This window comes from Maniola hyperantus, chromosome 1 (assembly GCF_902806685.2).
Source record: "Maniola hyperantus chromosome 1, iAphHyp1.2, whole genome shotgun sequence".
Classification (NCBI taxonomy): Eukaryota; Metazoa; Arthropoda; class Insecta; order Lepidoptera; family Nymphalidae; genus Maniola; species Maniola hyperantus.
Window position 1 is genome coordinate 13042663 of NC_048536.1, and position 25764 is coordinate 13068426.

The 25764-nt window shown below is 38.0% G+C and overlaps 1 protein-coding gene across 1 annotated transcript in view; it reads right to left on the reverse strand.

Moving 5' to 3' along the window:
• Positions 1–13: 13 nt before the first annotated feature.
• LOC117984501 (rho-associated protein kinase 2-like) overlaps positions 14–25764 on the reverse strand; it is a 28106-nt gene continuing 2355 nt past the window's right edge. The window contains 19 exon segments of the mRNA XM_069498741.1: positions 14–7251; positions 8685–8895; positions 9652–9777; positions 11173–11330; positions 12071–12339; positions 12880–13081; positions 13637–13794; positions 16315–16489; positions 16905–17095; positions 22629–22711; positions 22714–22840; positions 24448–24528; positions 24530–24569; positions 24571–24624; positions 25018–25334; positions 25336–25485; positions 25487–25538; positions 25540–25605; positions 25607–25763. Of these exon segments, the coding sequence (XP_069354842.1) occupies positions 7158–7251; positions 8685–8895; positions 9652–9777; positions 11173–11330; positions 12071–12339; positions 12880–13081; positions 13637–13794; positions 16315–16489; positions 16905–17095; positions 22629–22711; positions 22714–22840; positions 24448–24528; positions 24530–24569; positions 24571–24624; positions 25018–25334; positions 25336–25485; positions 25487–25538; positions 25540–25605; positions 25607–25763 (2711 nt within the window). The 3' untranslated portion in view covers positions 14–7157.

The window sequence follows — 25764 nt, forward strand, 5'->3', positions numbered from 1 at the left end:
ATAAAACGATATGTTTTTAAAATGTTATTTATTTTTCACAAATGTAGCACTTATGAGCTAGGCATTAATTTTATGATAAATTTAATAATATTCTATACAATATACAAATTCCTTAAAAAATCCATAAAATATTGGTTTATTTGAAAACAATATATGTACATTATAATAACTATCAATACATAATATAACATAGTATGTCTAGATGATATGGGAGTGGGCCGTGTAGTTAAGGCACGTGGTATATTAGTATTGCAACTACTAACGATAAATCGGACGTAAGTACGCCGGTGAAGCGGTATCGTGCCTGCGTATCAGTGTACTGAAAGTTCACCAATTGTGTCTATTAGGCCAACAACACACCCCAAGTACACTAGAGGCGTACTCACAGGCCACCGGAAGCTACGCTTCAACAAATGTACAGCCAACCGATTCGCTAACTCAATGTCTAATATTGAATGATAGGCACCGATCTCATTTGTCATTTTTTTTTAAACCATTAAAGATTTTCTACGAAAAAATATTTAGATGTCACTCAGTGAAGCAGCACTATAAAACCAACCAATGTCAAATGAGTTGGGTGGCTATCATTGAGTGTTCTGTGTGCCACTGAGTTAGCGAATCACCTAGCAGGACCCCGTAGGAAAGATTGCACATCGAACTTTAGAGATTTCGGCTTCGTAGAGCGTTGTCTATCACTCATACCTATGTGACGTTTTGTCGGTTTCGACGACAGAGACATCGCTCTACGAAACCACGATGAAACCGTTATCTCTTTTGAAAGTTCGATGTGCAATGTTTCCTGCCGGGTAATGCACTGTTATGACGGCGACAATACTCCGAAAGTGCACCAAGGTGTACCAACATCGCGCCGACAATGCACCCACTTAGCGCTGACGGGGCGACGACAGCTCATCGGATTATCTCTACGATACTACTCAAATAAGAGTACTACGAGCATTCAGAAAACATCTGAATAAAGGATTTATCGATAAAACAAGCAATTATTAAATTATACCCCACTGTATGACAAACGGTTAAGTTAATATTGTATTGTCCACATTCGATATCTGAGAAGCTAGCTAGTTAGGAACTTACAATTTTAAATTGATAAATAAAAAGTTATTATTAATAAGTGTTACAATAAATAATTTACATATTTAATGATTTTACACTGTTCACTATCGACACGGTGCCTTCTGCGCGGGCGACACTACGAGAGTATTTCTTAAACCACCACCGAGTCTGATCCTACTTAATAAAAATACTCTCAAAATGTCATACAACAATAGAAACAGAGCAGTAATTATGCATAATAAAATATAATTATAGATATTGGATTAATATTAATGACAAGCATGAATTATTAACGGACTATTACTTTAAAAAGATCGCAATCGCATTTGTAAAATAAAATTTTCCAAAATTTCTTTGGTAATAAACAAAAATAACCGAAAGTGGGTAACAAAATAATTTGACGGTACATGATGGAATGACTTTCACGAACTTTACAATAGCTGCCCTAACAAAATATAATTTAAAATGCGTTAAAAAAATAAGCGTACACTACGCAATTGCAATTGCAATTCATCAAACGATTTTAAGTACGTAACTTTGAAATTCTTATGTCAGGGTTCATTGGATAGAGATTATTCCGAACTTAAATCTAGATAATATAAAAGCGACAACTGGTCAAGCGACAGGTTTGAACTCGAGTTGATATAAAACTAATATAAACAAAACTCAACAGCTTTTGTTGCAGGAATGTTAACAGTTTATAGAGCAATAATAAACAGCACATTATAATATGTTTAACGAGAACTAGTAACAACAACGCGTCGGAGGCCTGTTTCGCTTTAGCACCACGGGTGTCTCTACACACACTCTAGTATCACAGCTAGCCAAGTCTGAGCCTTCTTACCAGCATGTAGCAGTTCGTATACCTCATTTACATTAGGCCAGTTCATTTCCTACAAAGGATCTAGTCAATTACTCATTGTGTAACAGTAAGTTATTACAAACCACATCGTCGTCAACGGAAAGGAAAGTCGAGATACAAACTTGGAAGAAACTCGGGTTGTGAGTTACAAAATGTACTTTCACATCTAATTTTGTACTTTAGTAATCACTATGAAGACTGCACAACAGACAACAATCATTCAAGCAGTTCAATTCGGTGTTACCTTTTATAATTCGATATTTTTAAATCCTACATAATAAATTCAGTTCAAATTGGTGTTGCATCACACAACCATTTAAGCCGACATACTTAAAATTACAAGAGATTTTTAACTATCATTTGTACATGCGGTCTTTATTATTATTGATTCTTATTTATAAGGCGAATTACATAACTAAATTATCAACATTTTAGTATGTATTACGGCTTTTAAATTATCTTTTAGTGTATGTTAACCACTAAAATAAAAATAAAAATTATTGGTACTATAAAAAAAGAAATTTTGGCACCCAGAAATCAATACCAAGAAGCCATAAAACATCTTTTGTCGATATTGCTATTCCTGAACACGCAGTATTGCTTTTCAAACTAATTTTACATTTTTACAAGATTTGAACTTTTACAATATTATCAAGTTTTTATCTTGTTCTACAGTAAATTGGAGTGATTGAAGGAAGCCCTTTCGAGTCTTATTTCTAAGGTTACACGTGAATTGTTTAACTATTTCGGTTGAGCAATTACCAATAAACTACAAACATTTATGGCACTGTTCTTCGTTAATCAGCAAATGTGGGAGCAGTAGATTTGCTAAGTATATCGTGTTCCTCAGACAACCTTGCACGCTCGACATTTTTTCGCGCGTCGCCACGCGTTTCATTAATGCTCCCCACTAGAACAATTATTGCAAACAAGCATTTGTGAACTAATTACTACCTAGTCGGCTATATCGCGTTAACAGCTCGTTTAAAGTACGGGAGCATGCTGTAAATGTTCATAGTATACATATAATACGGATTCGTAGAGCGGCGTCTCAGTCACTCATACCTATGTGACGTTCTGTCGCTGACTTGTCAGTCGCAACGACAGAGATGACACTCTACGAAGCCGAAACTACCGATTACCTCTTTCTAAAGCTCGAGGTTTACTGCCGGGTATAACTGCGCGAGAAAATGTCGGCGAGTGCATAAGCTCTTAGAATTATTATATTTAGAATAAATAGTTGGACATCGTGTAACAGTTCCAGGCGTGTATACAGTAGTTGTAAATACTAATTACTAAGTAAAATCAATTCCGTTATAGACGTACGAACTATGGGATTTTGAAGGCAAAATGTTTAGTGGCAGGATTGTACACTCATTGGCTTCGCTAGCCACATTAAGGTTGAGACGTGAGGACTATGTTAGTACAAGTTTAATACTGATTTTAATGGCTCGTATCACTTACGAAAACAAAAACAGCAACTTTCAAAAGAAAGTGACCAAATGTTATATTATAATAGTTTGATGTATCTATTCAAACGCAAATAACTGATGCAATTCATTACTTTGTCCCATTCCTTTGCCCGTTTTTCACTAAACATGCAAAAAAGGATAGTACAAATTTTCAAAATTTAAACAAAAAAAATCTTTTTTAAATAAAAATCATCACAAATTAATCATAAGCAGTTAAATTAAGCATAATCAAATTCTGAAAGTAGGCAAAATAAAAGATTCTCTGGCAGCCACTAACTTTTCCTAAGTAATAATGTTAGTTATTTTCATATTCGTTTTCGTATTTAATTTTTTTTCTGTGCCACTTGATATTCCACAACTTCATTGTCAGTGGACAGTGGATATCCTAATGAAGTGTAGTGAAACATAAAACATATTTTATCAAATAATGTTGTGACCATTGTATAACATTACATTCGTTTTTTTTTGTAGATGAAACTTGTAATTTTCTAACAATGCACTTATAATGGTTGTTTACAATATGGTAGGCCAGTAAAATGAGCTGATTAAGTAACAATAATATAAAAGTAACAACATAAATAAAATACTATTTAGAATTTTCTTGAGCGAGGTAATGCAGTTTATAGTACTGAGCCATTACAAAGATATTTGTATATGTAACTTTCCGGTAGCAAAATTTTCACATTAAAATGAGTAAGAATACAAAAATATTTCATTAGCTACAAATACCTCCATAATATGAGCAGATAAAATCTCCCGGATTGAAATATCATCAAAAAAGTAACTTTATGAATCCATTGAATAGTGTATACAGGGTCCTAACACAGTTACATGCTCGACGAGCAACTGCAAGCGCATAGCAGTGCTCGACGTTGCGTCTACACATTCGAATTTGCTTGAATATACAATCAGCCATGTGAGTACCACGTGCGTACATGGTAATATTCATAATTTTGGACTCTTTTAGGAGTTCAAACGTTCCACTTTACATTAGTTACGCCACTTATAAAACGCGAGACTAGGACCAGTTGCAAAACAAGCAGTTAAATTTACGTTACAGTACCGTTAAACTTTTGATAAAAGCAAAATGGATTGCACGGATTTGCTTACTCATCGCGCGCTATTCTGCGGGAGACGCGAGAAGAAACCGGTGCGCACCGATCGCGCTTTATACATACGGGGTTCACACAGAAGGCAAAAATGTAAACATAAGATTATACATTTTAAAAGCCACCAATAATAATTGTTTTTACTAAATAATAAACTCTTTGTGAGTTAGTTGAGGCGTTTAGTTTAATCTCTTTTGTGAGGCTCGCTAACACTAACTTATGATCAAAATTTTAATTTTAAGCTTGAACATAGAGGTATCAATAGTGCAACACTGCTTTTTTGGCGGTCAAAGTATAACGGTAACCATAACATTAAACACCTGATTTGCAACTTGCCCTAAAATCCTTTCGTTAAACCTTTGCGAACAACTAAAAGCAAGTCTATCGCACCAGTCACGGCGTACCTATTGCCACCTACCAACGCGTTTTTATATAACCAGCAAATTACAAGTAATAATATTATACTGAATATAAACACAATGTAATTAATATTTACACATTTATGGTTATGATTGATTGACTTCACTATAAAACATCTAATAAATCTTCTGGATATTAGTGATAAGAGACAACATTCTTGATTTTTTAAATTCAAGCATGTCCAATATAATATTAACTCATTAAAAAAATCGTCTTCAAGACGTAGTGGTGCAACCAAGCTCAATAAAATAGAACCCTAATGTAGATTCTTTATAATTCAGAAATAATTTTCGCTAGTATAGGTTCGGAAGTTGTATATTATTTTAACTAAGCCTTGTGGTGAATTTTTAACGCTGATAAAAGTTTAATAAAAAAAACGCTTTTAATAGAAAAAATAATATCAGCGCTGCATCACAGAGAAATGGTTTAAAAATAGCGCATTTAAGATTTTCTATGATTAAATTTTACTATGATTTCTTTAGACTGGTAACGGGCCGCCATGTTCTGGAGCATGCTTGTCAGTTTCTATGTAGTCTGTGCCGATATGCGCATGTGTGTCACACGAGCAAGTGTACGAATTTGCTTCATTTATTAAAATACGAATGCTTATCTGGACTGGATTTATAGTATCTTTATACAATATAATCGTATAGCTCACGGTGTCTATGACATTGCACCCATACGTACCAATGGTTATTATTGCTATCTATTTATGTAAGTAAATTCTCATACTTGTAATGATGCTAAAAACTAATGACGTCACAATAACGATCCTTTAATCATAATAACAGTAATAAAAAATAGGTTACTATATGTAGAATTCCAATTTAAGATGTTACAGGCCGAATTTCAGATCTCTTAAAATCAATACCACCAATATAACAGATCGTACTAAGCAGTTGTATATCATCACCAAGTACAAAATAAAACAGAACTTTACGTAAACTTTTTGAGAAATACTATCAAATGAACGATTGTATTCATAACAAACGGAACAAAACTAAAATTGTGCTATTTACGCTATAAGTTTTGGTCACCATTAGTGAAAAATCGACGGCTAGCAGCCCGTTCCCACTTGTCGGCTGTCGGCCCCAATTTTAATCGGATGTTCCAGCGGCAGAACATTTTGACACAAAATCAGTTTGAGACAAGTGTGACTAACTTCATATAAAATGTTTTGCCCCTGGAACATCCGATTAAAATTGGCCCCGACAGCCGACAAGTGGAAACGGGCTGTAAGTTTTAATAAAAAACAAAATGATGGGACGATGTTGCCGATGTTTGCTTCGTGATTTTCCACAGGCTACTTTCAGTAACGTAGCAAGCAAATGTTACATATCAAAAAGCTTTTCACGTGATTTTTCACATGCTACCTGTGAAATGGTCCAACTCAGTTCCGATCGATTTCTGTCGCGTATCAATTGAACGAATGTATTTATAGCAATCTGAACCAAACTAAAATTGTGCTATTTACGCTATAAGTTTTGGTCAACATTGGTGAAAAATCGACGGCTAAGTTTTAATGAATAACAAACTGATGAGACGATGTTGCCGATATTTGCTTTTTGATTTTCCACAGGCTACTTGAGTTAGGAAGTGTTACATAATACGAAAAAGTTTTTCACATGATTTTTCACATGTTACCTGTGAAATGATTCATCTCAGTTCCGATCGACTTCTGTCGCGTCACGACACTGAATAACAGAATAATGTGTTTGCATTTTTAAACGTTACACGAATTCTTCGGTCGGATGTAACATAGTTAATAATTCGTCGTAATTGGGTATTTTACTTAAATTTTTTTTTACTTTATTATAAACTAGGATAAAAATAATGACGTAAACTGAAAAACTAATTAAACTAATTAAACTAAATAACAAAAATATTATAAGCATTTATATTTCTAATTAGACAGAGATAGCGATATAGAATTATGACGTCATTTTGACTAATGCCATAGTAGCTTCGTGCGGTTTCACACAAATTTTCTGTTTGCGAGAAAGGTATAGAAGACCCTCCCACTCCAAAATTAAAATGTCTGTAACTTTGTAAATCTGTGTTGGATTTTAATATTTTTTTCAGCGTACGTCATCATTTTTATCCTAGTTTATAATAACGTAATAATATTTATCAAATTCGAAAGTAGGAAAATACCCAATTGACTGGTGTGTGGCTAGGTTTGGGCGGGCAGTGGCGCGTGTGTGGTGTAGCGCACTGGCGTCACTGGCGCGGCAGCGAGGCGTTGGCGGGCAGCGTGGAGCTGCGCTGCGACGCGTTCATGTACGCGACCTTCAGGTTCGACCGCATCGAGTCCCTATAAATATACAAATGGCTGCAAACTACATACTTCAGAGGATCACTTGTTGCAATAGGGTATACACCAAGCGAAAAAATATCTAAAAATGCATGAACAAGATACTATTAGCAATAAGCAATTGAAAAATGTTAATTAAATGAAAAATTAAATTTAAAGATTTCAGTTTTTTTCTGTGCTACAAATATTCGAAATACACGAAACTGTAGCCTGACTCATTCTGACTGTGACATCACATGGATTGTAGTTGTAATGTATTTCACTAAGTAAATGCCGTTGTTTACCTATTTGTGTGATGCCATGACAGCTCATGAACCTAATGAATGGTGGCAGCTATTTCTCAAGGATATTTAAAATACAAAAAAAATCGATAGTTTATTATCATCACCTTAGGATCAAATTAGACATTTACACTTGCATTCATAAACGTTGCTTCCTCGAGTATGGCAGCAACACAAGCCATTCATTTCATAAACAATATTTAAAGGACTATTTGCTGTGCGTAACGTATAGCAATAATGGAGTGCTTGATTGGTCAACTTTGGATACACCTTCACTCGAGTGACTACCAGGTGCTCGATTGCGGTAGAATGACAGTAACAATGTCACGATCGCAATCACCTCTGATTGGTTGATGCTCTCTCACTATAATTGGCCACAAATCACAATCCATAGTTGCAACAAGCATCGCACAAATTCAACAATAATTGAGATTGTAATAATGATTTATGCACGTTTTACGAAATCGACCTACTGATGGTGTCCAAATGACAGACTATCATTAAAACCCAAAACTAGAATTGTCATTAGGGTACCCGAATCAGTAGATAAACATTTACTAAGCGGAATTCAACTTGTTATATTTTTTTTCAAATCACATATGAACTGAATATTTGATGTTTATTCTTATTATTTTTAATTTTATTCAACTCTTAGATGAATAAAATTTTAAAGTCACTAGTAACTAATAAAATAAGAGGCACTGGATAGCCTCGACGGGTAACTTTCAAAAGATCTGATTCATAACAATATCTTTAAAATATCTATTGCTTCTTCAAAATTCATCAGAACTGTAATAATAGAAAGAATTTTGCAAATCACGTAGGTAGATATCAGTTTTTTGTGGTGATCGTTCTTTGTAAATATATTTTCTCAATGATTTACTTTATTTATTTACTATTTACTACTACTGTAATCCATCGCAATTTCCGATTTTTCAAACGGAACAAATTATTTAAATCTCCGACAACCAAGAAACTGTACAAACTGGCAAAACAGTATTGTTTTGCCACACTATGTGTCGCGTAAAGTAGCTAGCGAGCTACCCTGTCCGTTCGAGCGCACCATGAGACCTCATAGTAACGTTTGTGAATACGGGTGTTAATTGGATATCAGTGCACAAGCAGGAGCACGCCACAACGAGTCAGTGTTACCTGGGCGAGAGCTTGGTGTGGTCGTGGTTGGTGTGCGCGGCGCGGTACCCGTAGCGCTGCACGCGACGCGCCAGGCGCGCAACCCAGCGGCGCTGCTCGGGCGCGCCGGGCGCCAGCAGCAGCAACTCGCGAGCGCGGTCCGCGTGCAGCTTGCACGCCGCCACGCCCTCGCCTTCAGACACGTGCTCCACGTGGATTTTCATACGGCAACCTACGTTACAAACAGAACAATTTTTTTCTTATTGTAATATTGTACCAATAAAATAGTACATTACTATTTAGGCCGGAAATAAAGCAGTTCCCGGCCGACTAATATTGGAAGAACGTGGCGAAGCCAACGACTTCCCAAGTGATTTCAAAAAAAACAGAAGAGTCAGCCTTTTAAACTAAATGAGATCATTAATTGATATTTCGTCCAGGACTTGTATTGAAACAATTATGGACAAATGAATACAAGAAAACACTTGCATTGCAGATTGTAGTTAGACAACGATAATGAAATTGAAATGTAAGTAATAATTCTTCGTTTAACTCAGCAACTTAAAATTTGTATTTAAATTAAACTAATATGAAACAGCCCATATTAATTTTTATTCGCGCTAATTCGACTGCGAGCCGTCTTGTTCTATTTTTACTCTTTTGATAAAAATGAACTTTCAACCATTATAATAATAAATATCACGTGTACTTAAAAAGCACCTAATTTATGTGTGTTTAGTTAAAGAACCTTGTTACTCGTTACCGGTATGAAACTGTCCAACGATTTAAAATTAAATTGAAATTGCTGACGTACGGACAGAAAAAAGCCGAAAATCGATTTTTTTAAATAATGAAGCAATTCGCGAGCAAGTGTTCGTGCGATACTATTAAAAACTCACCTGCGGCTAGTTTTTAAAACTCACACACATGTTTTAATACCACCCAATATACAACCGTTTTATAAACAACTATTTTACAGCACACTCACGTCGACACTCGTAGGCCTGCGGCGGCCGGAACATGTGCCAAAGCGGGCGCGTGCACACCTCGCACGCCGTGGGGATGTGGTACGTGATGCTCACCAGGTCGTGCCCCTTGTGCTGCACTGTGTTACCTGCACACATGCCAATTCATTACTCTTCCATACTAATCTTAATATTATAAACTAGCTGCCCTGGCGAACTTCGTTCCGCCTAACAGTCTATCTATCAGTATATAATCAGTCTAAGAACTATCCTCGTACTTCAAGGAATATTATAAAAAAAGAATTAGCGAAATCGGTTCAGCTGCTCTCGAGATTTGCGATGACCAACACATTTAGTGATTCATTTTTATATTATAGATGTGAAAGTGTATTAATTATTGTCTGCTAGCTTTCAAGGCCCATCTCTTTAACTGATTTAATGCATTTGGTACAGAGCTAGCTTGCATCCCGGGGACAGACATAGGCTACATTTCAGCATTTATAACATGCGCAATATGTTTTACAAGTCAAAATAGACTGCAAATGTCATACCAAATGCTCGAATCTGTCACTCACGCAATCGTTTGTTCCCTAGTTTTTCCACGTATTTTTTGAACTAGACCACAGCCTAAAGAGATATCTACAGGGTCACAGGCCTGAGAGGGAGGGATAATAGCGATCGGCAGAACAAATTTGAATTATTGTACTTATAAAAACTGGCTCGTCCCCAAACATGAATGGCGTCGCCTCGCTGGATACGTACCGGCTAGACATGTGTCCGCTATAGCTTAACTTAACTGAAAACCGCTGCCGTGCCTATAGCGTACCATAGCGTTATTGTCGTAGCTAGCAACGGTTTTCAGTTATCATCTATGACGAACCACCTGACAACGCAACACTGCCAACTGGCAACCGACAATGCATTGTTTGGTTTTTGGGTAACTAGAAACGCAATAATTATGCCTTCTCTTTCTTTCTTTCACTGAAAGCTGAGAAGGAGCGGTTATTGGCTACCGGCTTAGTAACTAAGAACTTGGTAAACCAAAGCCGATCTTATCTCTATTACGCTAAGGCTTAACTGTACAAGTACTTGTCCATTACACTTTGATCTATCATTCTAAATACAGTTAGCCTTAGAGTAATAGAGATAAGGTCCTCTTTGGTTTATCAATCTTTATGAAATGTTTTTGGTTAACTGGACTGTGGCAAACTATTCGTGCAGGCGTCCACTATTGTTTGACCTATGTCAATGATCAAATTAAACTTTACTGCTATGAACTTAAGGTTGTGATTATTTCACGATATTCATGAAAGTAAAATTGGTTTTATTTTAGTGAATATGCGCGCGCTAGCTATACAGACGGTATTGATACGGCAGCTAGCTTTGTTACTACTACGGAAACCGCTGCGCGTTGCGCATATTAAATTAGTTGAAACACAACTCTGATACCGATATTCGGCAACGGTTAACAATATCGGTATTGAAACTAAGTAACTGTTGATTAACCGTTGCCGTAAATAGCCAATAACGCCCATCTTTAGTACCGGCGTGGTCAGCGGCGTCGGACGGCAAGTCCTGCGCGTCGCCGGGGCGTCGCGCCTCGCCCTCGCCCGCGTACAGCAGCTGGAAGATGCGAGGGATGTCCTTGGCGTCGGCGCGGATCACGTCGCCCTGCGTCACCGACCGCACGTGGAACACTTTGCTGAAACGGCAAAAATCATTTATATCATATTTACAAGTTTTCATCATCATCATCATCATCGTGATCAACCCATCACCGGCTCACTGCAGAGCACGAGTCTCCTCTCAGAGTGAAAAGGGTTTTGGCCATAGTCTACCACGCTGGCCATGTGCGGATTGGTAGACGTCACACACCTTAGAGAACATTATGGAGAACTCTCAGGCATACAGGTTTCCTCACGGTGTTTTCCTTCAACGTTAAAGCAAGTGATATTTAATGAATTAAAACGCACATAACTCCGAAAAGTTAGAGGTGCGTGCCCGGGATCGAACCCCCGACCTCCGATTAGAAGGTGGACGTCCTAACCACTAGCTGTCACAGATCACTAGGCTGTTTAGAAGTTTTATAGGACCAAAATTTTAAAAGATCACAAGGCTGATTTATAATGTATTCTCTACCTATTACAGTATAAGCAAATTTAATAGCTCACTAGCTTATGCCCGCGACCTCGTCCGCGTGGATTACACAAATTTCACTCTTGTTTTACCCCTTTAGGAATTAAATTTTCATAAATCCTTTCTTAGCGGATGTCTACGTCATAATAGCTAGCTACATGCCAAATTTCAGCCCGATCCCTCCAGCTGTTTGAGCTCTGCGTTGATAAATCAATCAGCCAGTCAGTCAGTAAGCCTTTCCTTTTATATATATATATATATATAGATTCATAGAAGTTACAAGTTTGATAATTTAAAATATCTCACCTCAGATCCAATATCATAACGGGGTCTGTGGTATTTTGTTTATCATTTTCAGAGTTGTAGAAAATAATCTTCTTAGAGGAGACCACTACGTATTGTTTCTTCCAGCCGTGCCTTCGTATGTTCTGCTTGAAGGGCACGGACAGCCAGCCTTCGAGCGTCTGCTCCGTCTCGCCATCCTCGGCGTCTGCGGAGGACTGCGAAGCCGTCTCGCTGGTCAGCGCGGCGAGCTTCTCCTTGAGTTGCTCAATTTCCACGTCTTTGCTATCAACCTACAAAATGTGTATTTATGTAAATAATAACAAATTGCCGCACGATAGAAAGGTAGGTATGGCTCGACCGATATAGCTGATTTTTTTTATAATTCATAATTGTCAGGACACATTGTATGAAAGAATTTTTTTTGGGAAATCTACCAGAAAACTGGAATCCGAACCATATATTTGTATGAAAATCTCAATACAGTTCTAATTTTCTTTATTAGCACTGAAGCTGAGGCAGGTTGCTAGTTTTTAATAAAAAGTAATAGAAATAAAGAGTACAAATAATTATTTGTCTCACACATGGACGAAGGCCATAAGAGAGATGTAGAGAACCAGTCACCAACTGCTTATAAATTCCTCCCGGAACATGCTGGTTGACGATGATGCGAACTCCTCGGGTCGAGTTAGCGCGTATACCCTATATCTCGGTCTAATTAACTCTGCACCATAGTGGAATGTTTTCTTCTCGTTCACTCGCTATGTCTCTCGCTCGCTCGTATCGTGACTCCACCAAATGCAAATGCAGAATTACCTTGCTGGAGTACATACCTCCATAGCGAGACGCAACCTCGTCTGCTGCTCCTCCAGCAGTTGCTGCTGCGAGTCCTGCAGGTCGCGCTGCAGCTTGGCAATGTGCTGATCGGACTTCTCTTTTTCGCGCGTCAGCTCCTGCTGCAGCTTGCGGTAGTCCTTGTCCTTCCGAACCGACATCTTGCTCTTGTTTTTCGTTGATGCTGGGTTCATGTCTTTCCTGTTACATGGAATACTTTGTTAGTTTTGTATTATACAGACCTTTGTAGAAACTTTTCCGTGAAACGGAGTTCATTCCCACTTACTACGATTTTTTGAAGTATATCCGTTCCGATTACCGATAGTGTTGAGCTTCTAGGAATCAACATATCGTCCAATCTCAGTACCCCAATATCGACCATCAGCAATGCATGACGTGATTTATAATACAATTCCGAAGAAAATATAAATACAACAAATTGACTTTATACTTTGACAAGATCTTTTACACCTTTATTACCTGTTATCTCCCAACGCCACCATGAGCCAAACAAATGTTCCTCCCAGTGTGGGGGACAATGCGCAGAGAAACTTTCAGCTTTTATAAAATAACGAAGGACTGGCGCGCGCTGGCTCTCTCTCTCTCTATAGGTATACTGCTTGTAGATTGAGTGGTCTTGATTTCGATTTTTTTCTGTCATGGAGAGATATAATAAAGAAAACTAAAAGCTTATTAAGTCATAGCTACTTTTCGCTACTTTTCGTTTTCAGTGAGGCAAAAGCTGACAAATCATACCTGTTCATAATCTCGGCGAGCTTGTTGACGGCCTGCTGCTTGAGCATGATCTCGGAGTTGAGCTTCTTGTTGAGGCGGTCCACCTCTTCCTGGAAGCGCTGCAGCGTGGCCACGCGCTCCGCCAGCGCCGTGCCGCTGCGCCGCAGCTCGTCCACTTCCTGCATACAATGACGTTCAGATCACATTGGTACATGGAAACTTTGCTATTTTAAGTCGACAAGTTAAATCGTAGTATTCCTTATGACCACAAAAACCTACAACAAAACTATATGCATGTATCACTATGTACTAGACTCAGCATACTGTCATGTGTTGCTGGGTCGAACGTCCGCTTCTGATGTTCACAACGTTTTTGACAGACAACTTCAGCAATTTCTGGTAATATGCTGCCGGCCTTATTCCTTTATAACACCACACGCAATAGGCTACTTGACTCATATCTAATTTCGTCCAATAAATGATTATTTATTATAGTATTTTACTTAAGACAACGAAATATATCATTAACAATTATTAAAAACGCAGGATGGATATATAAATCCAATTTAAAAAAATACAGTTTTTATTTTTATTTGAAACTCAGAAAACGCTGTCAGCCATGATGTGACGTCATTAAATATGTAAACAAAGAAATGTCATCCCTATTGGCTAACGTAGTATCCATATATATAAAATTTCAAGTCCTGACTAACTTATATATCAACGCACAGCCTAAACATCTAAACAGCTGGTCCTAGATACATGAAATTTGGTGGGTGTGTTCTTTGTAGGTAAAGAGAAGGTATCCACTAGGAAAGGATTTTTTGAAATTCCAGCCCTGAGTGGGTTAAATGGGGGTTTGAAATTTATGAAGTCCACGCGGGCGAAGTCACGAGCATAAGCTAGTTTTTATATATTTATAAAAACTCATAGTAATCGTAAAAAATTTTCGTTTTCTCTTTATAAATTGAATAAGTTATTAGGTAAGTAAGACTTACAACAAAGTGATCTTTGCAAAAATAAATTTGGGTTGCAGTCGTTAGTGATATAGGATCCGTTTAAGCAAGTCTTCGCGTGTTACGTATATTTATTTCACTGGGCACTCTAATCCACAACTCTCCTGTGGTCTTTATCGATGCGTTTTTACATTTTCGGATGATACAATAACGATAATTACTATATTTTTCATGTAAACTAGTATAGAAGTCATGTTTATTAAACTTTGGGAGGTTATGCTGTTGTTTACAAATGCATGACGTCAGAGCACAGATAATCTATCGGCCAAACATGGCCGATAGTGTTTTCACCTGTCTAAGAAAAATATATTTTTAAATTAAAGTTTTACGGTTTTTAGGGCGCAAAAAAATATAGTGTTAATTTTTTTGATCTAATAGGACAAATATTAACCACTAGCTGATCCCCGCGGCTTCGCCCGCGTAGATTTAGGTTTTTAAAGATCCCGTATAGCCTATGTCACTCAGGAATAATGTAGCTTTCTACTGGTGAAAGAATTTTTAAAATCGGTTCAGTAGTTCTAAAGATTACCCCCTACAAACAAACTTAACGACATTACCTCTTTATATAATACTAGCTGACCCGCCCCGGCTTCGCTCGGGTGGAATTTTCGAACCGCGTCATTTACGGGAGCCGCGCGGGTACCTTACTCATAGATCTAAACTCCCCTCCCGCACGCGCACCCCCGCCTTGGTGACGCCCACTTCGCAACGGGCCGTGCAGCAGAAATCGTAATATTTTAATTTCGCCATAACTTCAAAACCAAACGTCCAATTTTAATCATTCAAAGACCAAATATTATCTCCATAAACTGTTCTTAGTGATGAAATCATTTATTTTGATAAGGATTAATAGCATGAGTAAAATAAACGCGTTTAAATGTAGTCCAAAAAAAATTCAAGATTTTTAAATAAAAAAATGGTTGCTGTGCCTCACTCGACATAGATGGGTATAGTGTGTCGCGGACTTTTTTGTAGATATTTATAAGATCTACAATTAATTAGAACATTTTATGGTTCTATCTTTTATAGTTTAGGCAGCGTACGCAAAATAAGTAACTTTTCTGGTTGATTTTTTACACCTTGTGTCCGAAAAACCCAAATATCTTACGGAACCCTATTTTTTTCCAAAATAAAATATAGCCTATGTTACTCGTGGATAATGTAGCTTTCGAATTGTGAAAGAATTTTTAAAATCGGTCCAGTAGTTTTTGAGCCTATTCAGTACAAACAAACAAACAAACAAACAAACAAACAAACAAACAAAGTTTTCCTCTTTATAATATTAGTGTAGATTTAAGACCTACTTAAAAAAAGTGTCAACTAGCCTATTGGCATCACACGAAAAGGCCTCGTAACTACAGTACGCCAGCGCGTCGCGCGGCCCCAGCTCTTTCATCGGCTTCTCCTTCTCCAGCTCGCCCACCATCTCCTCCGCTATCGACCTTTGCACACGTTCAACCATGTTGTTTACATACCTTCCGCTGCAGATCGATGGTGGCGCGGTTCTCGTGGTCGCGGTCGCGCAGGCCCTGCACGAGCGCGTCGCGCGCCGCCAGCTCACTGCGGTGCTGCGCCAGTGCGTCGCGCATCTCCAGCTCCTTCATCGTCTTCTCCTTCTCCAGCTCGCCCACCATCTCCTCCGCTATCGACCTTTGCACACGTTCAACCATGTTGTTTACATACCTTCCGCTGCAGATCGATGGTGGCGCGGTTCTCGTGGTCGCGGTCGCGCAGGCCCTGCACGAGCGCGTCGCGCGCCGCCAGCTCACTGCGGTGCTGCGCCAGTGCGTCGCGCATCTCCAGCTCCTTCATCGTCTTCTCCTTCTCCAGCTCGCCCACCGTCTCCTCCGCTATCGACCTTCGCACACGTTGACATGACGTGTTATTCACATTCACACGACACGACAAACTTTGTTAATTACGCAAGCTTGTTACATTAATTAATTATGCTCATCGCATATACCAACAGCTAGCACGCGCAGAACGCAACACAGTTAAAAACTATATTTGATATGAGCCAATATTATTTATTTATTTATTATACCAACGAGTTCGCTGATTGCACACCAACTTTAGAACGCACTAAGCACAATGCATTTTTCCCTACTGAAATTCCAAGCACTAAAAAAGTCTATCTGCAACGCGTGAAATTTCTGCTTTCTTCGTTTTCGATAATTTAAAATTATCGTATCGTACGTACCCGCTATTTACATTAATTTATGTCGGTCAACCAAAAAATAAGCCTAAATCATTAGCACGGATGTAGTACACACCTCGCGATAGCCTCGGAGTCCGCCCGCGCGATGGCCAGCTGCAGTTGGTGCATGAGGCTGGCGCGCTCCTGCTCCAGGTCGCGCGTGGCGCGTGAGCTCTCCTCGAGCTGCGCGCGCGCCTCGCTCGCCTGAGTGCGGTACACCACGCAATAGTGCTGCTCATTCTCAAGCTGAGATCGAAGCTCTTCACTCTGTAAAAGAGAAAAATGTATATTTACCTAATTATGAATAATAAATTTTCTTTAGGGTCCGTTTCAGAATTCAAATAGGCGCAAAGAGCAGAGCAAAGTTTGAAGGTATTTAAAACTACAATTAATAGGGTTTATTTTTACATTTATTATCTTTATTGACGAGAAGATGACCGAGGAAGCTCCCAATGTACTTAGTGTGAAACATTAAAGCAGTCTTTTAGCTGTTGTCGCGCTCAAGCTGCCAACCAGCTCTGGTTTTCAGAAAAAAGCTCTCGGGTTTCTTTGTGGCGATCTATCAGAACGAATACTAGCTCGCATCCATTTCGTCGGTGTATGGCCGGCTAGTAAAACTGTTCAAATAGCACAAATAATGATCAATAATAGCACTAGTCATAAAGTAATCCGTGTCGAGATAGTATAACATGTTTCGAAAAAAATCTAAGATTAAGTCTCTTTTTTATCACTATTGCAAAATAGGTAGGTAGTTAGTACAACTAAAGGTTAAAAGTAAAAGTAGAAATCTATCTGATATTAAATAAACACAATATTGTGATTCTATGATTCACGATTAACGTGGCTCATAGATTTGTGTCAAATGCCAATATAGTAATCCTAACGTTAAACTCATTTTATTCTGTACTTTATTTATTATTTTAATGCGTCTTTTAAACAAATCGATAGTTAAGGCGTGATCTATAACTGTCCGCAATTTGTAACAAACGGAACAAAATCGCATACTTAACTCCAAATTCTTTTTTATTTGTTTTAACAACAAGTTTATAACGATGATTATTATCGATATTTTTGGCTATTAATCTATTAAGCTATAAAGATAAACCACATTCATGATCTATAATTATGCATAAATAATCATATGTTTGCAAAAAAAAAATCTCATAAGAAAATTCCCGTAAAACAGTATTATACAATCTTAATCACAAAACGGCTCCGAAAATTTTAACCGTTACTTTACCGCTCGGTGTGAAACTTAGCGAATTCATCGAAGCATAACCGAGAAGTTTTAAGCATCTAAATTATCTCTTGTTTTTGGATTAATAAAGTCAGCCGAATTTTTCAATGAACATCGCTTATAAACATGTAATATATGAATCATTTGTATAGATATATCACGCGCGAGACAGTTCTTATATTTCCGGATTTATATGTGATATCTACCTACCCGAAATCACCTATTTAAGACATCAGAGCTCAAGCTTTTTGTTTTTATCAATTGAATTTTTATAATTATAACTTCACCCGACTGCGCAATGAATGGAGTGGTTGTTGTGTTCATATATATACTTTGTTTGTTCCCAGAAACTACGTTTAGGTTTAGTCTCTCAAAGTGGATAGATTTTAATGATTATTGCACCAATATATTTGTATTAATCTAATGTACCTGAATATTATATCAAATTAAAATATAGATAATATTACCAAATACACTAGTTTTTCATTTAATAATCACAAGATATAATACAGTGTGAACCACAGTCAGGTTTTTTAAAACTTTAGAACAGAATAGAAACACTTATCCAAATAAACTTTTAAAACTTATACTTTTTAAACGTCAAGTGCATCTACCACGCACTGATTCGGAATGCCTTTCCTATCGAGAAGAATCAGCAAGAAACTTTAAATTATAAATCGATTTTTATTTATAACAGGACCTTACGTAATCTGCTAGCCGTGTAGTTTTATTATTATTTATCCAGGCAGTAAGTAAAACCAACACAAAACTAATAACATAAAGTTAATTGACTCAATCAAATCATAACTAGTTACAGATGAGCAGGAAATTAAACCTCGCAAGGCATTCCATAGATGAAACTCTGTAATAATGCTAGTGTTTTATGGACCCGCCCTCGTTCACGTACTACATATTTGCTTTAATAACTCTAATAAATTCTTATAAGACTCGCATAACTTCTTTGTTTATAGTGATGCTCTACAGCTAAATGTTTTGTTTTATACGAGCTGACGGGAGATTATCTATCTATATCTATATCTATATATATAAAAGGAAAAGGTGACTGATTGACTGACTGACTGACTGATCTATCAACGCACAGCTCAAACTACTGGACGGGTCGGGCAGAAATTTGGCATGCAGCTAGCTATTATGATGTAGACGTCCGCTAAGAAAGGATTTTTGAAAATTCAACCCCTAAGGGGGTGAATTAGACGTTTGAAATTCGTATAGTCCACGCGGACGAAGTCGCGAGCATAAGCTAGTTAATAATAATAAGAGTATTTCCCTATATTGAATCTTTTATCGTATTTCAACCGAAAAAGCTTCTAGAAATAGTAGATATAAAGTTGAATAACTAGCGACCGCCCGTGGCTTCGCTCGGCGAACTTGAAGAACTCCTTATTTCCCATCCCGTGGGAATTTGAAGAATCTTTTATACCTTGGCTAAGTTATAAAGACAACCTCTGTGCAAAATTTTAGCTTTCTAGGTCCAAGAGTTTGGGCTGGGCGGTGGTGAATCAGTCAGTGAGTCAATCTTTTCTTTTTATAAAATACAAAATATGCATTACCTACTACCTACCAGCATGCGTTATAACTTACAATGCTTCTTTGTATGAACGACTCACACATGTTAACGGTTCTATATCAGGACCCTTCGCGTAAGTGCCAACAATAGCTGCATAAAATTTTCATCGCAATCGAATGAATGTATAGGTGGACAAGAGACAAAACAAACAAACAATGTTATTTTCACTTTTATTATAAATATAATGAAAATGAATGTAACGTTTTGCCCGCGACTTCGTCCACGTGATGTAATAATTTATAGCTTATAGCACTCAGGGATAATGCAGGTATCATCAGTAAAAGAATTTTCAGAATCGGATCATTAGTTCTGCCCCCCGATTGTGTAAGAAAAACGTATTCATCGTTATCGTAATCGTAAAAAAATTCTGCCCTTTGCTTGGTTGATTCGCTGTTTACATTTTTTCACAGCCAATCAAAGTTCAGAATTTGTTGACGATTACGATAACGATGAATACGTTTTTCTTACACAATTGGGGGCCTGGACCCTACATGAAACTAAACACTACAAAACTGACATCACGTTACAAAATATTCAACTTTTGGTTTCCTACTCTTATTATTATTTCTTGGAGATACAATAACTTTATAAAGAGACGGAGATATTGTCATCACAAATAGGTCAACATACCTACTACAATTTGCTTATTGTATTATTAAACTGGTTTGCAACGTCTATTAGTTCTACGAATGTAATCTATACTCTTTCTAAGAACTGAAGTTCTTAGTAAACAAGGTTTTATACGTGCAATCTTTTTATCCACTTATTTTACTATGATTTTAAATTTTTCTAAAGATGAAAGATACATAAAATCATGTACATATAATAATATATTATATTCTTCGAAATACTAGTCCACGCGAACGAAGTCGCGGGCATAAGCTAGTTCTGATATAAATCAAGTAGGTATCAAGGAGTATGGTTGTACGTAATGATAAGGACGTACAAAGCTTTAATTGAATATTATTTAGGTTAAATTGCAAAGGTCCTATAGTATCGTATGACTTGCATACGTTGTATTGATCAGCAGGAATATAATATAGGCGCCGTATTGGTGGTAGGTAAGTACCTACATTTGGTATGTAGTTATTATTATTAAGATAGACATCGATAATAATTAATAGCATAGTCGCGGGCATCATCTAGTACTAAATACTACAAAAATTTTGAATTTAACGAAAAAGTATAGAAAAACGTAAACATCTTATAAAGAAAAAGCATACAATAGGTTAAGAAAACTTGAGGTCAGCAGTGTTCTGTGAACCGTTACCAACTATTCTATTAATTGTTCAAACAGTCAAACAGTCAATAATAATAACTAAGAGTCATAGGAGAAAAACCGCTAAATACGTAATCGTGTATTATTTGTTTGGAGACTTCGCAGGCGCAGGTGTATCTTATATGGCAAATGTTTGCTTGTGTGCTTATATTCTCTATTCAGTGAGTCATAATGTCGTAATGCCGAAGGACGTCTATTTCGGCGTGATGAGGACTATCGTTAATTCAAAGAACAGTAAAAGTATTGTGGCGTTATAGCATAATATGCATTCTTAACATCCTACGAAACCTGTATCGGGAAGCTTCAATATAATTGATAAGGAAAATAGTAGAGAACGCCCACGACAATTTTTATAAAATCTAAACACATTGAAATCTTACTAATAAGACTAAGCACTAAGAGCGCCTTTACGCCGTTCTGTGTCTTTATCTCTTGTATATTGTATCTTTATGTGCAATCAGTACGCTTCCGTGGCGTGCGCTGCGGAAACATTTTAAAGTTACACGAAAACAATGTATAGTGAAATAGATCCTCTTCCGAGCGAAGCCGGGGCCGGCCGCTAGTATAATATAATAAATATATGCAGTGTAATAATAAATAATACTAAATCTTTATTTGTTGCAAAAAAAAATGAAATACAATTTTGCTTAAAATTACCCTCGTACCAATAAGTCGTAAGTAGTAAGTAAGTCCTACAATCTTATGAAAAGTATTGATACTTTCATTTCTCATAACTCATATTTAGTACTAGCTTATGCTCGCGACTTTCGCCCGCGTGACTACAAATTTCAAACCCTTATTTCACCCCCTTAGGAGTTGAATTTTCAAAAATCCTTTCTTAGCGGATGCCTACGTCATAATAGCTATCTGCATGCCAAATTCAGCCCGATCCGTCCAGTAGTTTGAGCTGTGCGTTGATAGATCAGTCAGTCAGTCCAGTCAGTTCAGTCAGTTTTTTCCTTTTATATATATAGATTTCCGTGTGATGTTTCCAACCTACGATATTATAATAAAAATATTATTGAGTACATGCAAATAATAAGGTTGATGTGACTCACTGTTTATTTATAATCATGATCCTTTAGCGAATCGTGATAATAATAATGTCGATACTCTGTATATCTTTAAAAACCTAAATCGACCTACTGACCTAATGCGACCGAAGTCGCGGGGAAAAAGATAATAGGGCTGGCGATGGGTTGAGGATGAATGAACATTCAAATTTCAAGTTTCAAGAGCCAGCAATAGCTGGAGTAATATTAAATTGATAATATATCAGTCAGTCAGATTTAGCCCTTTTATAATAGGCAGATACTAAGGCAATCAGTACTGAGATCATAACCGCTCAGCCAACGTGCACCTACTGTTGGGACATAGGCCTATTTAAGTAGCACCAAGACACTATATCTTCGGCTTTTCGCATCCGATCGATGCTAGCCACCCTCCGGATATCGTCGCTCTACCTTCTAGAGGAGGGGGCCCCACGCTGTTGCCAAGCCGCGGTCTCCACTTAGGGACCTTTCGACTCCAATGTCCATCAGTTCTCCGACATACGTGACCCACTTTCCCTTCAATATGCTAGCCTTAAATGCTATGTCAAATGGCGAATTTGGCAATGACTTCGTTTCCGAATTTAGGTATTAATAAATCTGAACAACAAATGCAATATGATGCTGATAATATTAATGTGACTTACCCTAGCGTAGTGCATATCGCGCTCGGCGGCGGCCGCGGCGAGCTTCTCGGAAGCGTCGTGCAGGGCCGCGCGCACGGACATGAGTCCCGCGAGCGCGCCTCGCGCTCTGCGTGCGCCGCGCGGCTCGCCGCCTCCGCCGCGCCGCCGTTCTCCGCGCTCGCCGCCAGACGCGCCGCGCGCTCTTGCTCCAGCGCAGCTTGCAAGCCCACTACCTGCAACATGTCTCATGTCACTATCTTATGACGGAGCTGAAGGGTCTGTACACATCTGGCGAATACGCCTGTTTGTGAAAGGCTCACGAACTGCACGAGTGGAATACGTTACATATCGCAATACACCTGAATTGCATGCACGCAGTCTACACACCGCGTGTGAACTGTGCTACCGCTGCCTGCATGTAACCTTTTTTTTGGTAAAACGCACCTACCACCTACGTTGTTTTGAAGCTTCTCTTTTTTCTTTTAAAATAGCCGATGCTGCAGCAGCAAAAATGAAGGCAGCCGTGTTATTGTCCGACATTATCAAAAACAACTTTACAAGTGAGATAAGAGAGCGAACTGAACTGCGATATGCAAGCGTGCAGAACACGTGCATTATGCGAGCCTCAACAGGTATGTACGGACTCGAATACATCCAAATCGATTACATTTATCGTACTAGCACATTCTAAGAACAGTCTCATTATTCTAAAGCAAACTAACTACAAATTTGGATAGTACGAAAACACAGAATAAAAACGAATTGTCAAGTATTAAGAAAAGTGTGCTGTCCTCAGTCTGATAGTGTATCACAAGTCACAACCATTCTCTTTAACAATTTTTGATTAATTTGGTTGGAAACAAAAATAGTGTGCATCTCAGCAGGACACAGGCTACTTTTTACTCTGGAAAGTCGAGTCTCACACAATTTTCAAACTTGATCTAAGTGGACCATCTTTTTGGTACAGAGAAAGGTCACATCCTGGGAGAAAGAAATAGAATACTTTTACTACACAAAATCAAAGATTTCCTATGGGGTTTTAAAAAACGTAAATCCACATGGACATAGTCGAAGGCATCATCTAGTACATACTAATGTTGTATGACAATTAATGATCCATACAGATTCAGGTTGTTGACTCTGCAGATAACAAATTGATAGTCCATAAGAAACTTTAGAGGAACTTGGATGCAAAGAGTGGAGGTCCAAGGTAAAGTTGTGCAACTTGCAGTAAACATCTTTTACGCATATAAGACACTAGCAGTTGCCCGCGACTTCATCCGCGTAAATTTGTGGTTTCTCATGAGATCAGGAATTTTCCTGCTGCAAAAGACCTCACTTACCTACTTACTCAGTCTCACCTTACAATCTTCCACCCCCCATTTCACCCCTTAGGGGGATGTTCTTTAAAAACCGTTTCTTAACTAACACCTACGTCCTAGAAAGAACCTACCTTCCAAATTACATGTTTGCAGGCTTTATAGTTCCTGAGATTTCGTGATTAGTCAGTGAAGTGAGGATATTTCGCTTTTATATATTAGATTATCAGTACCCTTATTATAATGCGAAAGTGTGTTTGTTTGTTGGTTTGTCCTTCAATCACGTCGCAACGGTGCAACGGACTGACGTGATTTTTTGCATGGGTGTAGTTTAAGACCTGGAGAGTGACATAGGCTACTTTCTATCCCGAAAAATCAAAGAGTCCCCGGGATTTTTAAAAACCTAAATCCACGACTACGAAGTCGCGGGGCATCAGCTAGTTACCACTGAATCTAAACACATTCACCATCTATTTATTACAAAACACAATAAAAAGCTATATGAATGACTTTTATTTTACCTTTTTCACTTTCTTGCCGATGTTCACTTCCAATTTTTGCAACCGCTGCTGCATCTGTCGGTAGTCAACGCTCAGCATCGACCATTTGACGATCTTTCTCCTGCCCGATGCGACTTGCTCGCTGTTGCCTTGTTCTCTTATCTTAATTTGCCTTGTAATGCTGTAACAACAGGTAAAACCAATTAACACACAAACTGCATAAATCATTCATTGCATTGCATTTCATTTTATTTTAAATTTCAATCTAGTGACTACTTTTAAGTAATTACATACTTATATATTGCAAGAAACTAAAATAGAAGAGAGGGTCCTAGCGATATATTTTTAAAACCCATAAACTACTTAAGTACAATGTTATATTAGCATAATGGACAAACCTGTTAAGATTTTTTCAATGTCCTGAGGCATGCAAAATATTAAACATGATACTATAGGAACATGTCCACATTTGGAACTACCTTAGTGCATTGATTTAAAAAATTCATTAAATCACTTTTCTACTATTCATCTAATAGTTTCATATTTCACATTTTCAATAAAGTAGCTCACCCTACTTACAACTTCTACGACTTTGCTTCCTGGTTTAGACAACATACTGCGAACGTTGGTACTCCTTGATGAGCCCGTACTTCTTGTTGGTATAAGTGTTGAGAAGCTCTCAGATCATGAGCCATTGAGACACAACTCTTTTTCCAAGTCAGAAAACTCTTCTAGATAGCTGCCGGTTATCTGTTCATCGTGTTGTCCTACCCTTGTTGATGATCCGTTCTTAGCTCAGCAAGTGTGGCAGCGTTTAACGGAATGTTTGCTTCAGCTACTGATGCTTCAGCTCTCTGTTTGGCTGCCCTTTTGCTGTTCCTGTTCCTCTGACAAGTGCCACAATCTCTCTTCGAGAGCGTTCTCTTGCGCACGCAAGCTGGGACACGGTCCGTCGCTCACTGCAGCGGCCGCGGCTTGGGCGGCGCAAGTTCAGCGGCCTGTTTTTCTAGATTTGGCGGCTGCCTCTGTTCTTGTTTGAGTTTTCTCACGCATTTCGGTACAACTGCTTCTCTAAAGCATTTATCTGTTCATTATAGATTGTCAATGATTCATTTCCTTCACTCTTTACTCTGCTCTTCCTCTAAGCGTCGCTTGACATCACTATAGTTAAATTCCACTTCTTCTTGCATCTGCCTCTATTTCCGCCTTGCGTTGTATTTCTCTAAGATCATGTTTTAGAAGAGCCACCTCTTTATCTGTATCAGCAATAATTTTTTTACTCCTACTTTCTCTTTGGGATAGTTCCTCTAATTGAGCACAAAGGATTACTTCTCTACT